Source organism: Neolamprologus brichardi, chromosome 7 (genome assembly GCF_056152115.1).
Source record: "Neolamprologus brichardi isolate AB-2024 chromosome 7, ASM5615211v1, whole genome shotgun sequence".
In the NCBI taxonomy this organism is placed as follows: Eukaryota; Metazoa; Chordata; class Actinopteri; order Cichliformes; family Cichlidae; genus Neolamprologus; species Neolamprologus brichardi.
This window is the reverse complement of record NC_142110.1, coordinates 54287903-54304628: the sequence shown is the minus strand read 5'-3', so window position 1 is coordinate 54304628 and position 16726 is coordinate 54287903. Positions and strand designations below refer to the sequence as shown.

At 36.3% G+C, this 16726-nt stretch overlaps 2 protein-coding genes across 4 annotated transcripts in view; one reads left to right on the top strand and one right to left on the bottom strand.

Moving 5' to 3' along the window:
* The window catches only part of LOC102790292 (netrin receptor UNC5D-like), a 204851-nt gene that overhangs the window by 34491 nt on the left and 153634 nt on the right, over positions 1-16726 (bottom strand). For both annotated transcript variants that reach the window (XM_087843880.1, XM_006796863.2), the window contains exons 5-6: positions 2705-2885; positions 1138-1305 (exon numbers count right to left, since the gene is read on the bottom strand). In XM_087843880.1, coding sequence (XP_087700006.1) covers positions 1138-1305; positions 2705-2885 — 349 coding nt within the window. The remainder of the gene's footprint in view (positions 1-1137; positions 1306-2704; positions 2886-16726) is intronic.
* LOC148102225 (uncharacterized) lies at positions 9029-15006 on the top strand. Of its 2 annotated transcripts, XM_087843878.1 has the most exons (7): positions 9029-9249; positions 9725-9787; positions 10071-10107; positions 11893-12859; positions 13176-13343; positions 13645-13740; positions 14218-15006. In XM_087843878.1, exons 4-7 carry the CDS (start codon positions 11894-11896, stop codon positions 14548-14550), a joined length of 1563 nt encoding a protein of 520 aa, XP_087700004.1. In that variant the 5' UTR covers positions 9029-9249; positions 9725-9787; positions 10071-10107; position 11893; the 3' UTR covers positions 14551-15006. The 2 variants fall into 2 exon arrangements, with proteins under 2 accessions (XP_087700004.1, XP_087700005.1); XM_087843879.1 differs by lacking the exon at positions 11893-12859 and having other exon boundaries at positions 9094-9249.

The following is a 16726-nucleotide window of genomic DNA, read 5'->3' as shown; positions in this document are numbered from 1 at the left end:
AGGCGCAATTTTAATAACTCCTACTTCCTCTTACAGCCTGAGATTCTACTCTTAGCTTCTCTCTCATGTTATCTTCACCCCTCTCTATTTGTGCATCTTTCTCCTCTTGCCAGACATTTTCACTTCATTAGTTGTTTCACAGGTGCACTGCATTTGATTTCAGATAACAACCCACTGTCACCAGTGCATTGCAGATGCTTTCACTGTAAAACTCTGATGTTGAAAGAAGACTAGTGCTAACTATAAAACCTACCCAAAGCTTTTAAGACAAGTGTCATGGCATATGTTATATCGAATTTCTGTAAAAAGATTGAAGGATAGGAGCAACAATTTGTGGTTAAATAGTGGGTCTTGTGCTGCACAAAAAATACTTTGACTGTAGCTCCTGCAAAAACCCAAATAATAGTATTTAGACTGAGATTTCTGGACCAATTAAACAATGTTTACGGTTCATCACTGAGTTTTTGGTTATAATTTTTATTTGTTTATTACAAAACACAAAGTTTCAGTTCTCTCCAAACAGAGACTGAAAAAGTAAGCCAACTATTTTTTACATTTAGACCAAATAATGAAAAAGAAGTTAAATAAAGGCAGTATTACTAAACTATTTATGCTATTATATGTAATCTTGTGTATATGTGCTAATGATATTTACATATTACTTAGGTACAGTATATTCACAAGGATGTTATACAAATAGTATGTAAATATAAATACATTTTGTACAATGACAGAGGAAGAGTTTTGTTAGCTTCTTGTTTTGCTAGCTGTCAGTCCAGCAATTATTCCAGTTTCTATTCTTTGTGAAACGTAAAGTAAAGCTAACCATCTACAGAAATCTAGATTTTGTTGCAAAGACACAGGTGCTGTATTGTATTGATCTTATGCAAATATTCTCATGAATGCAAATATGTGGATTTTCACAATAACAAGTGATTTCTGCAGAATAAACTACTTGAACAATACAGACTTTCAACAGTCATAAATCTAAAATTTGCACATCTTATCTGGCAACTGTAAATCTTTTATTTAACCCATAGCTGTAAGGTGCAAGAGAAGCTTCAAAAGGTCAGAATTAGTAACACTAAAACATGCTCTTTATCACTAAGAGTGAAAAGAACATGCTATTGCTCTTACCTGGACACACTGTGTTGCAGGTACTCTTCTGAACTGACATGCCCTCACAGAAGGCTCCACCATTGAGAGGCGCTGGATTTGTGCAAGTGCGAGAGCGTTTTTGCACACCTCGACCGCAGCGCACGTTACAGGGAGACCAGTCCGTCCAGGATGACCAGCCACCATTCACTGCACATGTCAGAAGAGGAGGGAAAAGGTATGAAGAAACACTAAAGGAATTCTGGCCTGCATCGCAGTCAGAGGATTCACTCAAAGGCGGTAATGAACATCAGAAAAAAAAGATCAGTAGTGTCTTCCCTTCTGTCAATGTACACTTATTTCTCGGATACAGTATGTCTCCTAAAGTAATGTAGGATGATTGACTAATGAGCTCATTTGTTGTCATAGGAAAGGAAGAAATACTACTGTTCCATTATTGTACATCTGTTGGAGGCTATTGGGAATAGTAAGCTTGTCAGGAACTTCATTAGCATTATGGAAATTAATGATTGATGGACCGGAGCAATGGGATGTCAGAAAGAATGAGATGTATTCCTGCAGCAGTTAAATGCCTTCTTTAAAAGAATAAAAATAACAGGATGAAAGGTCAGAAAAATGAACAATGAGACACTTCATTTAAGGCTGCCCTTCAGTGTAAAAGGAGTTTTTACTAGTATGACACTATTTCACTCTCTACAGCCCTGATATTTGGTGCAATTCACAACAAAAGTCACCTCAAGGCACTTTATATTGCAAAGTAAGGACCCTACAACACTACCAAGAAACAACAACAATCACATGACCTCCTGTGAGCAAGCACTTGGTGACAGTAGGGAAAAAAAACTCCCTTTTAACAGGAAGAAACCTAATTAAACTATACTTAGACTTTTTTGAGCAGTTTTGAAGGAATAGGGTCTAAAAGGCACATTGATGGTTCAGAGGGATAAATTACTGTGACCTTAACTCAACAAGGTTTATTGGGGAGAAATAAATAAGAGGTAAATATTAGCAGTTAAGTTGCTGTGACATATCTGTGGGACAGCTGTGAATCTATTTTTTTCTCTCTAATTTTTAACATCTTGTCTCTGAAGAAAGTAATTTCTAGTTAAGGTTAAAGGAATGAGCTCTGACTATTTGTCAGCTTGGCTACAGCGATGAAAAGAAGCATGTGGTTGTTCGCATTTTTCTCAATCAGTGACAAACAGTGAGGTGTCTTAGCTTTAAGGAGGACTTAAAAAATGAAGTAACAAACCATTTTTCCAGCCCAAAAGAATATCTTCTTGATGAGTGCAGCACTATTTCCTTTCCGACTTGCATGTTATCGGCTTTAAGGCAGATTTTACTATCTAACGAGCCACAGTATCCAGGGTCTTATGCACTGAGGATCTAACACTATTAACAAGATAATCAACCTCGGTGTGAGTAAAGCTTAGTTAGCTGCTAACTGAATACCATAATAGTGAAAACTGATATTCTGATGTAGGCAAGACTATTCTTCAACACTACTGTAATAAGTTACCAGGCAAATCTACTCTCATGATTTTTTGTCAGAGATAAAATTGCAAAATTAAAAGAACTGTAATCTTACCATAGACTATAACAGTAGCAGTGGCACTGCGTCGCTTGGCCACAATGTTGCTGGCAACACAGGTGTAGTTTCCAGAGTCAGACAGCCGGGCCTCTGAGATGATCAGGTTGTGGTCACCTTTTTTCTCCATGATATTACCATCATCAAAGCTCAGGTTTTCCTCATTTTTCAGCCAATCCACCTGAAAACAAAAGTATGTCAAATTCATTCAGGCAGACAAACATCTGATAACCGGACAGATGTGAGTGATAAAAAAGCAAATACACGTAAAAACATCTGGTGGAATGTTTCAAAACGTATCAGACTAATTTAAAAAGGGTCAGTAGTTTGATAGAGTATCACAAAAGGCTTTCAGAGGTAAAGTGAACTTCACCCAAGGTTACACGAGAAAACAGTTCAACAATTTGAACTGAATATAACTGCAAAGGCTCTCTGTCATCATCTGTGGTACACAAAGCGTTAAAGAGACTGTACTCAGTGCAGGAGAGGCAGGGTAAAAACTAGTAATGGCCGTATTCTTGAGGCCGTTAGGTGGAAGTGCATTAAAGCAATTTTATTTCTAAGTGCTGTCAGTCAACACAATTTGTCATTAAATCTGCAAATGTAAGTTAAATCTTGACCATGCATACAAAAAACCCCCCCAAATGCTTCAGCCATGAAGTAGGATTTCTAAAGTAATTAGTCTTTAGAAATCATGGACACTTTGTCCCGTGGGCAAAAGAGAGATCGTCTGGTTTGTTAACGACTGTACTATAAAAAGCCAGTATTTGTGATATGCACAAATGACATATGGCATTAGTAAGAGAGCCTTTGAAGGCACCATCAATAGTAAATGATGTGATACATGAAGCGTTTTTCTATCTACCTGTTTAATTAAACATTACAAGAACATTTTTAAGAGTCCCCAATATTTGAGGGAGAAAATTTAAGACAACAATTCATTACCCTTAAAAGTTATATTATTCCCTTTTAGTAATTTAATTAAAACTGAGTATATTTCTCCACACTCACAGTTTCAACATGGCTGGTAACTGGTTCAAAATCCAGTTAGTTATGTGCAGGTCACTGTAGTATAACAGTAGAAACATTTTGCTACAATTGTTCCTTTATGAAGATTGCATACAGTACAGTATTTGCTAACAAATGCTTCACAGTCGTGCTGATTGAAGCGTGCATTTTGCATTTCATCATGTAAAGAAGTCTCTGTTCTCCCGTCTTGACAAAAAAGGAGAGGACAAAAATTGAAACACGTCCCTCACTACATTTATGAAGATATGTAAGGGGACACATTTTGATTGCAAGATTAGGGGGTTGGGAAGCACAACACATCTGACAACAGCTCAGAGTAAAGTGATGTAGTAGGTAGGTCACATCCTCCAGCGTTACCAATTCAGTGGCCATGTAGTGAGTGAAACCAATAAGGAATTACAAAATAAAAGACGCTCAGTTGATGCTCCTCTCCTCGCATGACTGGCCCTGTAAATTGCTATTAATGTGCCAGTAGCTTGAGCTTTTCATTCAGAGAGACGAGCTAGGGCACGAGGATTGCGCTTTGATTTATGGCAGTGTATTTGAGGATTAAAAACTCCGCCCCACTGGGAGAGCCATGTGTTTGTGCATGGGGTTGTACTCCAGTGTGTGAGTAGCATGTGTGTTTGTGGATAGTGTCCATTTGCCAAGGGAATGTAACTACAGCCAACAAACTCAGAGATTGCTTTGCTCTTTCAAAGCACTCTAGATGAAAAAAAAAATGAGCTAGGAAATCAATAAATCTGGAGTCATGTTGTCACAAGCGTTTTTTGCTCCTTTTGATGGCCCAAGAAGTCTTTCATCATGTAGCTTTTTTTTCATGAATTGGCTCCGCTGCTTTCAAGACATACAGTACCAAGTGCTCATACTAGTGTGCAACATTGCGCCTTCATCAGTTCTTTCTTTATAATTCACTCTTTCACAGCCAGTGTCTAATCAACCCCAGTGTTTGTCATGGCTGGTCCGTCTTGTCAGTTATGAAAGCAGTCAGTTTTGACCTTCTGCAAAATGGAGCAAATATAATTGAATAATTTCATACAAAATGAGCCCATTTTACAAGCTTATTCATGTAATCGCATTATTTTCTTGTAGTCTGCTTTATGCAAGGATTGACAGCAAATAGTGACCCTTACTTCTCAAATAGTAATAAATGAGTTGAAGTGATTGATTGGTGAGCTTTGTTGTTTTTGCTGGGGTTAACAAACAAACAAACCGTGGAGTTGCAAAAACTGCAGTTCTTCAAATGGTCACTTGACACTGGCTTGTACCCATCTTTCATTTAGTCTGCAAGCCTACAGTAAATGAAAGACAGGTACTTAGATAGCTGCTAAGCTTCACATCAGCTAATTCAAACTGAAATGGAAGACTCGACCATGTTTGTAGTGTTGATGCCTAACTACCTAAATGACTTGTTGCTTGTTAAATTGTAATGAGATCCCATCTCAAAGGCCAATACTGTATGTCACCATGAGACATTAGGTTTATAAGATATGCACTTATCTCACCCCTTATTTCAGAAAATAGCTGAACTAAAAACGGTCTACATTATATTACTCACTTAATGTATATTATAGTCATATAGTGTGGAATATATGACTATATCGAAGCTTAACCTCCAGTGCTTTGTTCTCATATTCAGATGGGATGAATATTTAGAGCAAAGTGTTGAAACTGAGTTTGACAGGTATCAAGATGTAACTATTACACTGTGTAAATTAAATATATTTCAATATTAAGTGGATAATATGTCACCACAAGAAACACCGAGCAAAACAAATTGCATTGTTTAAAATAAGAACTCGCATCTGCATCTTTTACATAACACAATGACAAACCTAATTTGTTCCACATGCAGGTGGAAATGTTTCATAAATTAGATATCAAAACAATGGAGGAAAGCATTTTTCCCATTTACACCACATTTAAGTGTCAAAGTGAAAAAAACAATACAAAGGTAAATCACCGCGGTGCTATAACTGGACTAAATGACAGGACTATATGACAACATGATACATTTAAAACAGAACCACATTTCTCTTGCGTTCAACTCAAATGTGAGGTCCAAAATCTGAAATAAAAATGCAACTCAACATTAAAAGCTTTTTTTGGCACGGGAATGACACTGTATTATATGATACTTTATGTTACCCTTCCCCACCTTTCCCTGTGTTTATTGTAGCTCTCTACCTATGCAGATGATAAACTATATATTACAGTTAAAACAAAAAATCTATGAAAGATATCCATGAAATGCCAGAAGATTTGCTGTTTAAGATCAGGGTAATTGAAATGATGCTATCTTTCCTAAGTAGAGTGAGCTATCAAACATTCATGACTTTTTATTTCTTCTACTCTAACCACTGGGAAATCGGGAATTATTGAAAATGTAGGTCCATCGGGATTTGCCAGTAAAGAAGCACTTTGATGCCAGAGTCATCCTGGAGAACATTTCAAATCCACTCTTGGGGCTTTTTACTCAGCAGCATTTCATTTAACCTAATTTGTTCAACTTGACAATCAAAACTTAATTACATTAGGGTTTCCAGGACACACTGTAGGTATGTATTTGTAGATATAGATGGCTAGTTAGCTGGTTGAGGTATTCTGTGACATAGACTGTAGGTAAAAGTCACTGTGACATTAACAGTTCATCTGCTATAAAGCTTTGAGGTTAGCATTTAGGCTTTCCCAAACTTGGTGTGTTGAAATTGATCGTGAAAATATCCTGCCCTAAGACAAATCCTAGCTAATCAGTCCTTTAGAGATCCATTTAAAACCAGGAAATGCAGAGGAACCAAATATTCAGTAGCTGAAAAAAGAAGCCAAAATGTATTCTTATAATGACATTGGCAAAGAAACTATTTATTTACTATTTATTACGCATTAGTCATGCAATGGTACCAGTACCAGTAAAAACAGAGTTGCATTTGATGCTTTTCTGTCCTAGCTTTACTTCTCTCACACATAAGCCTACAAAGAAGGACAATTTTAAAACTGTTAAATTTACATCACCAGTTGAAACTGAGAAGGCACTGCTTGCCAACTAAGACAGCAAACTTCAGAGAAACTGGCACACATGCAAACCCATTGTGCCACTCCACAGTAACTAGAGATTAAACATTTCAGTTGTACACTCCAGAATGTGTTATACAAACAATAAGCACTGACTCCTGAAGACAGAAGTTGTCAAGTATGTGGAGATTCATTAGAAGGCTGTTATTACATGAATTTTACAGTAAACACTGCAGTATTGTAAAGATACATGTTCTTTTACATTTTTGGTCTCACATATAGGTATGTTTGAATTTTACTTCTTCAATAGTTCCCTTTTGTTATCTTCTTACTTATGAAGGTTGCTGGTCTATGTACACAAACATCCAGTGTTCACAAGTGCATTACAAAATTATTATTCAACACAATTAATATAAAATAAAAAAGATTTACTGACTGCCATTTCACAGCTCAACATGTTATATTATTTATAAAACCGAGATGAAGGAGGATGGCTGTGATGTGGACATCTAGGTTTCCGAGCTCATTCTTACAACCACTCTTACAAAAACGTTTCTAATCAACTCTTTTTAGGTGGTATTGATAGAAAGTAACCCATGTTTGAGTGGTAAAGTATGGATTGCTGGTGTATAGATCTCTCTCATCCTTTCTGCAATGCCGTTGAATTAGTTAGGTTGCTGTTTGTCTCAGAAAATGATTCCAGGTTCCGTACTGTTTCGCTGTAAGGAATGTGCTTTCATTTTGAATCAGTGTGTTCCAGTTGTATTATATATGTTAGTTTCTTAACTTAAGATTTTTAAAGTTATATGTGATTAAAAAAAGATGCACATGTACACTTTTAGAAGTAGTGTGGGTGTTTGTGTTTGTGGATAGAATTTAACAGGCAACCAAAACAGAAAAGAAGCAGACTGAGAGATTAATGTAATGATTTTTTTTCATGCTAACATTATCCTAATTTCTAAACTGTGATGGTGTTTGATTCTCATTCACATCGTGGTAAAGGGCATCTGAGATTGAAAAAAAGGATTTGTGAAAGTACATAATAAGAAGAGAAAGATGAAGCTTAATTAAACCATTAAACAGCAGCTGTTGTACTATTCAATAAAACTGACCAATAATTATCTCTTTATCCTCTCTGTGATCAGACAAATCTTCTTTGGTGGTGACTTTTCATTTTTTGGGACCTTTATCTCAGGAAATTCTTACAGTGAAGTAAATTAAAATAATCTCTTTGTTCTCTGGTTGGTTTTTCCTCTTGTGATTTTGCTTTGATTAATCTGTCTCATTCTGACCCTCCCTCACTTTCAGGGAAGAGTATAATCCTGGAGTGCGAGACACTCTCTGTTGGTCCTAGAGTCAAAAACTATGGAGAGATGCACATGCTGATGAGATGGCAGGAACGCTCAAATGAGCCTGATAAGCCAGCGCCCGGGGACGACAGGAAACATATTTGCTTAATTGGCAAATGTGTCCCACTTAGATTGCAGCAACTAGTGTCGCACTACAGAACACCTGACCTAGCTGCGCTGGCAGTCTATTGGCATGGTGTCAAGGTCACCGTACTGACCTCTACATGTCACTCATACGTACCAGTATATTTTGCTCTTTTTCACTCTTGGTTGAGAAAGCAAATACAATAAAGCCAGGAAAACAGCATCACATCATCAGCATTGTGTCTATGAAGCATGCAGCAGAGCTTCATTTTCTGATAAATTCAAGCTGTGTAAAGCTGTTGAGGTGAGAGAGCCAGCAAGTCTGGAGGGCTTTGTTTATTTGCAGAAAGGTATCATCTTAAACTTAACAGAGAAGTCATTTCAATTCCCTCAGCATCTGGCCTAAACACTTGATTATTCTGAAAGCAGATGTAATGACCTACATTTACAATCATTTAAATGGGAAGTGAAAGCGACATGAAGACAATTACAAAGCATTGCAGTAAGTTTTGTACCATCTGATTCAATTAAGATTGCGCTTCATTAACCGCCCCCTCCCCTCCTTCCCTTCACTCATGCCTGCACCCTCTCAGCCTCCCCTCAGTCATGTTTGGCCTTTTCTCAGTGCAACAACAGCTTTCATGAAATCACATTAAACAAATTAATCCACCAAATCTGATGGACGCCTGTTCTGGAGGCAGGAGTGGCTAAACTTTCAGGGCGTTCCTGGATTATCTGTTCACCATCTCTGCACTGTAAACCCCAACAGTATACCTGACTTATAAAGTTTGTGGATACAACAATTGAAATTCGTCACAAAGTTGAAACAACTTAAAACTTTTCTGTTCTGTTAACGATTCAAACAGTTATAATTGTACATGGCTTAGAAGTTAAGAGTAAATACTGCTTTTTTAATTATGATTTTTGAGTAAATGTTTTTTTTTTCGAGCTCCGCATGTGTACGTCATGACGTCATGACGTTTTCTCTCTAACCTGAACGACGTTGACAGAAAATTCTGTTCAATATGGCTGCCCTTCTCGAGCGACTGGAGAGCACATTTGGAGAAACTTGTAAGTAAAACGGAACCTTCGTTATGTTTATTTTTTCTGTAAAAAAGCAAGTATATTAATATGTTGAAGCCAATAACTTGTTTTCGAATGCACTTTTGTGTTAAACAGCACAGACCCAGGTAGTGAATAGTTGTTCGCGGTTGTTCGCGCTCTTTTTCAAACCGATGATGTCGTCATTTTTACAGTTTTAACCGATTAAAACACAGTTTTAATAAGAATTGCACATAAAGAAAGTGTCTTAGTGATATTTTAACGACCCATTGCCAACGCAAGAAAGTTGGCGTTTTTACAACAGCAGCCTCATTGTTCGGCAGGTTTTTTTTTCTTCTCATTAGCATCATTCAAAAGTGACTTAGCTAGCAGTGGCAACTTCTATCTTAAACAATTAAAAGTAATACCCAGATTGAAATATAGCAAGGTGTTGTATATTTAGTGTGCTGATAAGGTTTTCAGTATTTTTATTTTTTATTCCAAGGCTGAAGACCGAAGAAAAAAACTTAAGACTGCAAGTAATTTCAGGTGGAGACAGTAAACACAGGTGAGTTGAAAGATCTATTGAAGAGTCCTTTCTTCATGGCCATTAAAACATTTGTAGGTTAAAAGACCTGTTTTTTTTTTTTTCTTTTTAATCATGCCCCTGCTTTGTCACACTGAATCATGTTGAAAAGATATATTTTCATGGCTCCCCCCATTACCATTACCTTGTACTTCTTTCAACCGGTCTATTTTATTTTGTGACATTAACATCTTAAATGTACCCCGCCAGTATAATTTTCAATAGCTGTATTATTATTTATAATGCATCTTTTTATCATGTGCAGATCTACCAAGGGTCGGTGGCACAGTTCAACCTTTGTGGTAAGTTATAACACTTCATATTTAGTCACATAAGTAAGTTGTTTCATCAGTTGTTGCGTTCTTATAAAATAATTTTGTATAATTGTACAAAATTACTGAGGATACAGCCAATGTGTAAATCCCAATCAACAATTTTACTGTGATATTTGCTCATGTTTAGAGAATCTCCATTATATTGGTTACTGAGTTTCCATTTTTTTGTAGGGCCAAATTTGTATTAAAAATTTATATTTTCATGTGATGTGAAAATACTCAATCATTTTTAATTTTTAAAAGAAACCATTCATTAAGTCCCTTAAAGTGCAGATTTCAGTAGTTGCTGAAATGCATATAAAATGTCCCCCAAAAACCGTCTTCATACGTTGATTGGGGTATTTCAAAATTAAAAATGTTTAGAAACCCAAATTTTGACTGAAAGTTTCATAATCTGGACGTGTGATGTAACTGAAGGGAGTTGTATGTTATGCGCTGTTGGCAGTAGGTGGTGTTCGTGAGCGTTAGTGTGTTTACTATGATTATATTGCATTTATTTTTCTTAAAAATACAAAATTATTGTGTTTGTGGAAGCTGTACAAACACCAGCCTGTGTGTCAGGACTAGGGCTGGGTATCGTCACTGATTTCGTGAATCGATTCAATTCCGATTCACAAGGTCCCGAATTGATTCGATTTAATTCGATTCGATTCAATTCGATTTGAATCTGGGAAATTTTGACAGTCAGAAATATTATAATTCAGAACAGTATATTTACATATTTTTGTATCTATAAAAAGGAAGCTGACACACGCAAGACTTTATCAAAGGTGTGAGCATCACAGCAGATGCTTTTGTGTTAAAGTAGCTGAGGATAAAACACAGAAAAACATGAAGGCGATTTTCCTGGCCTGGGATTTTATAAAAATATTCTGCAGTACATCAAAAACGAAAGAAAACCATTAATCAACATATGAACATTACCTCTGATGTTAAAGCGGTTTTATTAGAGACACGGCTAAGCGTTTTGCATAATTTTAAAAAGTTTAAATTTGTTCAGTATTGAACGGCAGAAATTAGGTTTTCTTTTCGGAAGTATATAAAACAAAGAAAAAAAACGTTGGCCGACAGCGCTGTAAACAATGGTAGACTTGTGCGTAACAAGCAAGCGAATAATGCAGAAAACAGATTTTTAGACGGGAAACTGTTCTTGAAGTACAGGGAGAGAGAGAGAACTGTGCATCGTGGTCGAAGCAAAACAGTAAAAGTAAGAGTGAATACATGACGGTGTTAATGTGAAGCGTAGTTTGGATCTTCTTTTGCTGCTGGTTCGGTCAATATTGTTTGGAGAGACATCAAACTAACAGCTTTAGAATCAGCTCATAAAGGGCGTGAACACAAAGCGCGGACCCACCGACAGATCAGAATCAGTGAGCTGTCGGCTTTCAGCCCCGACTGTGAGAAAGGCGACATCTAACTGATTCTGATCCGCGGGTTGCGCTGTGTGTTTACGTCTTTGTGCAAAATCGGTGTTCCTGCTCTCTTTTACTGTCTTAGCTGTTTGGTGGTTGTTGAAATTTTGTGAGATTTCACCAGAGATTCTGGCATTTCCGGCAAAATAAATTTATATTAAAAAATCGATTCAGGATTTTAATGAATCGATTTTACGTTATCCAAGCCAGAATTGATTTTAATCGATGAATCGATTATAAAAACCCACCCCTAATAATAAGGTTAATGGTATGATGTACAGTGCTTATGAGACGATTCATTTTTTTTAAAAATCATCTCCATTCCTTGTTTTATTCATAGGATGATGGCAGTATCCCAAAAGTTCCTGCTGAGAGTTCACCTCACCACAGATGTTGTTGTGAAGGTTTCTCTAACTAAGCGGCCTGAGTCGGTGGAAGAACTAATCACCATACTCCGTGAGAAGCTCAACCCTAGGCTGGACTTTGAGTTTACCTTACAATACAAAGACCCCGACTTTGATGGGCAACTTACCTGCCTACTGGATATTCAAGAGTTGCCGGAGAAGGGCACACTAAAAGTAGTGAGATCTGAAAGTGATGTCAGTTCTTGTGCAAGTTCTGATACAGACATCCTTCCTCATGTGCCTTTAGCTCAGCGTCTGAAGTGTTGGCCTGACACTTTCCCAGTACCTACCTTTTCTTACGAAGTTGAACATGTACTTGAGGAGGGAAATAGAGCCTTTGAGATGTCTGGAAAACATCTGAAGTTGACTCGAGCCCAAAAGCACAACATCTTGGAGACCATGGCTTCAGCGATGCACACCTTCAAAGCCTATCCGAGTGATGGAGATGTCGGTTTGGCAGCAGAAGCTCTTGTTACCACTCATCCATGTCTTAAAGAGCCTGGAAGTAGGAATGGAAGTTGTGGTTGGAAGACCAGTTTAAAATTCAAGATGGGAAAGTATCGCACCAAGCTAGCCAGATCTGGATGTGTGGAGGTGTCTGTCAACGCTGGCAGGAGGAGTGTTAACAACCCTGAAGGAGAGCACCCCCACTCAAACATAAAAAGAGCCAGTAGAGCTGAGGTGAACTACCTCCCAAACTTTCCAAGAGGAGAAGATCAGGTCAGTTTGGAGGATATGAGAGTCCAGATAAAAAATGAGGTTGAGAAGACTGAGCCCAACAAAATAATGATTGAAAAACTGATGCAGACTACCTTTCCACTTCGTCGCCATGAAATTGTTCAAGACAACCCAATGGTAAAGAACTTCTTAGAGAAATGGCCTGCTCTGCTATTTGACTCTCAGGTATCTGTGCTTTGATTTTTTTTTTCTTCTTCAGTTTAACATGAAACAATGCAAGTTCAGCAGATCTCTTCAGATTCAGATAATAAATAAATAACAAATAAATAAATAATAGATAACAAACAAAAATATATTTCAGCTTTGTGATACACTTGTGCTTGTGGTTCGGGTCCAATTTAAAAAAAAAAACAAAAAACTTAATAGGACATCTATAAAACAAGGTTAGACAGAAGTTGGGCAATTCCTCTTTAATGATAAGATGTAAATTTGGTCAGTAATTTGGCTTCATGTTGATGTTTTTGTTCCTGTTTTATTTTAGATTTGTGCGGAGTTCCACCGAGTCACAAACATCAACCTGCGGAACCAGTTCTACGCTGAACTTGACAGACACACACCACGACTCATGGCTCTATACAGACAGAAGGCTGCACGGACTGGCAAGATATCGGAGGCTCTGCGAACCATCCTGAATCATTATGATCTTCAGGTGAATATTGATAATGATAAAATTAACACAAATTAAACTCAATTTTTTCCTTGCTTTGAACATCTGTGTTCTATACAGATTACAGCTCTGATCTGTTATTATTTTAAAATACTGTGTAGGATTTTTGTCAAATGAGTAAGATACAGACTCTTTGTCATAAGAGACAGAAAGGTTGTCTTAAAAGAAATGTCTCCAAAATTATGTAGAGTCACATGCCATGCAGTTTCATAAACATGTATTCTCCCCAAAGAATGACACCTGAAAACTTTGTGTTCAATGAACTTTTCTTTTCCCTTTTTAGGAGGCGCCTGATGTCAACGTGAAACGCACTGCAGTGCTTCGTGCCCTTCCTGTATACCTGCGGGAGGAGGACCCAGAATTCTTTAAGACATGTAATGTAAGTGTATTTTTGCATCACTTAAATTCTGCCAGTGAGATAAAACACCATGTTTTTTTTTAAAATACAATTTAATACCCTAGCAGCTACCAAATTGTACAAGCAAAATACCCTCTCTTTAGAAAACCCTCACACACACACACAGAGTCAGGAGCAGGGCACAGGCGTATCACAGCACTTCGGCTACGCTGCAGGTGGCCCCAAAAACAAGGCTGAAGTCAAGATTTAGTTTCTTTTTGAGATAAAGTCATAAAATAAAAAATTACTTCTTTTTTTTTTTTTTTTAGAAAAATAACAAACATACTAATTATGTAATGACAGAAGCTAACGCGTTAATGTACATTTTTCAAAAAAGTAGAGTACCCTAACCCGTTACAAAGTAACCCACTACACTGCTGAATTTTTTGCTAGATTACAGGTCTTGCTTGTCACATTCTCTCAAACCAACCTTACTTATTGATACTGTGTCTATTCCAGGCGGACACATTGGATGAGTCGACCCTCATTGACACTCCAGTTGCCCTTCTCACAGTGGTTACCGACGGCACTTCCCAGACCAGTTCTGTCCATTTTACTTCCTCAAGCATGGTCGTTGTGGTGGAAGGCGACTTGGTGATGCGTGATATTCCCAGATTTGCAGATGCATTTGCCTTATTGTTTGGCTTGATCTATGCTCTGCATTTAGACTACCCCAGGAAGCTGGTTCACACATTTACCTTTGTCCAAAAAATCTTCATGGGGCTTGATGACGGCAAACCCCTGAAACCCTGCCTACATGCTCTTAAAAATGATTTGTTGCTGAAAGAGTAGTTTTGGAAGGAATATAAGGCAATGTTTGTTAGGACATGCACTCTGTTACTGAGCACTTTGTTTGAAGCACTTTATTTAAAGCACTTTAAGTTTACTACAGGTTTTGGGTGGATTTAACTCCATCAGTTTACCTAATTTTCCTATACTTGCCTGCCTGTTCTTGTTATTTGTAAGATGATCATCTTTATTTGTATCCATTTTTAAAAAATGTTTTTTATTTCTTTTTCAAACAAAAGTGATTAGTATTTGAATTTTTATTTTGAATTTTTGTGTATTTTGAGAAAGATGCTATTAGGACTGATGTTGTCCTTTGTGATTTTACAAAAAGATGTTCTACACCGAATTTATAATGCTCACTTTATGGTGCCCATGTCCATGTTAATGGTTTTATAAAAACATTTGTGATGTTTTTACATTTCCATAAAAAAATGTTAAATAAACAAAATGTAAAGTAAATGAATTTCTCAAATTTTTTTTACTAGTCTAAACTCAAACATTTAAAAATAAATATCTTTTAATTAATAATCATATAATTTGCGTTTAGGTTGTAATATAATTGCATTGTGTTGGATCAAAATAGTAAACTACAAAAAACACAAAAATATTAAAATTAAAGTATATAGTTTTTAAGTAAAGCTCAATTAATAAAATAAAAATATAATTAAAAAATTTTTAAGTTAACAATAAATACAAATTTTGAGTACCCCCATACTTAGAAGAGATGAGTTTGTGTACTTAAAACTTTTGAGGTAATCAGTTTCCACAAATGTTTTAAGTTCAGTGAACTGATTCGGGTTTACAGTGTGGAAACGTTATGCTTATCATTTAATAATTATATTTCAAGCAATCTAAATGTCTCGGGATGAGTGGCTTGATGATTGAAATGCTGGGGAATACTTGGGTGGGTAATAATTGAAAGCATTTATTCCTTTAGTTAGCTGCTAACCTTTTAATCTCTCCAGCATGATATTTTTGCTGTTCATTCTCTGCATGTCAAACATGTACAATACAGGCACTGATTACATAATTACTCACTTTTTTTCTGAAATTGGAAACTCTTTCATAAATCTATAAATCGGAACACTGGGTATAGCAATGTTGAAAATTTTTGTATATTTTCTTGACATTTTAAGAGTTTAACGATTTCACAGAGAAGATTTTGGAAACCTTTGTTGTCACTCTACTTTTAACAGCTATAAAAAAATGTTGTCTATGAGTGATCCCTCTGTAAAACACTGAGTTGAAGATTCAGGGATTGACAACATTGTGAAAAAAAGTAGAAATGCAGAAAAATGGGACAATTGAGAATCTAACTTACATGGGAACAAAGCTGGTTGGGATTTACCCTTTTTTTTTTTATAGATTTGCTGTATTTTAAATGACAACATGTTTTAGATCTAGACGACTTCTGTAAAGCTGAACAAATGGCTAAGTTATAAAGGCAGTTCAGTCTATGTGTTTTTCAGTATCTAAAGTTTATAATGTGAACAATGCACAAATTAAGTAAGTTAATGCTTTGCTGAACAAGTGGTTATTTTGCCATGTGGTCAGGTTGTTTAAAGATGTTAGTCTTTAATTTTTGTTCCCCTGCAAAGCTCTTCAGTTGTGTTCGCAGTGTGTTCCCAGCAGCAACAGCATCATATATTTACTCATCAATAAATGTAAACAACCTTCAGGCATCACATATATATTAGATTATATGTATTAGATGTTTACTTTAATATGTGGCATCCTTAATTTTATTAAAATCTCAGATCCCAGTGGTGCCACTGTACTTTAAAACTGCCACAGTATTCATGCTTAACTCATGAATATTACACTGTAAGTGACTATTTAGCTTTGTGTTTCCAATTTTAGGCAATGTTATCATAAAATGAAACAGAAAAAGGGAGGTTTATATTTTAAAGACATGGTTAAGTTCATAGTTTTAAACATAGATGAAAAGGACAAGTATATCTGAGAAGTCACAATATTTTTATACCTGTTATATAGTATAGCCTTACTAGAGAATTTTAATGTGATATTGAAGGTTTTAGGTTGATATCAGCCTGTAAAGTGAAAGAATCCAGTTTTTATTCCTTTAGGATAATGTCTATGACCCAGCGTTTTGAGTTTATTTTTGTATTTTTGATTTCTTATATTGTATTTGGAGATATGTTAAGTTCTTCTGTTGCTA

Bases quoted from the DNA above. Each gene is read 5' to 3' on its own strand.
- LOC148102225 (XM_087843878.1), top strand. From the start codon at position 11,894: ATGATGGCAGTATCCCAAAAGTTCCTGCTGAGAGTTCACCTCACCACA. The intron at 13,344-13,644 runs GTGAATATTGAT...TTCCCTTTTTAG, and splicing joins TGAATCATTATGATCTTCAG to GAGGCGCCTGATGTCAACGT. The intron at 13,741-14,217 runs GTAAGTGTATTT...TGTCTATTCCAG, and splicing joins AATTCTTTAAGACATGTAAT to GCGGACACATTGGATGAGTC.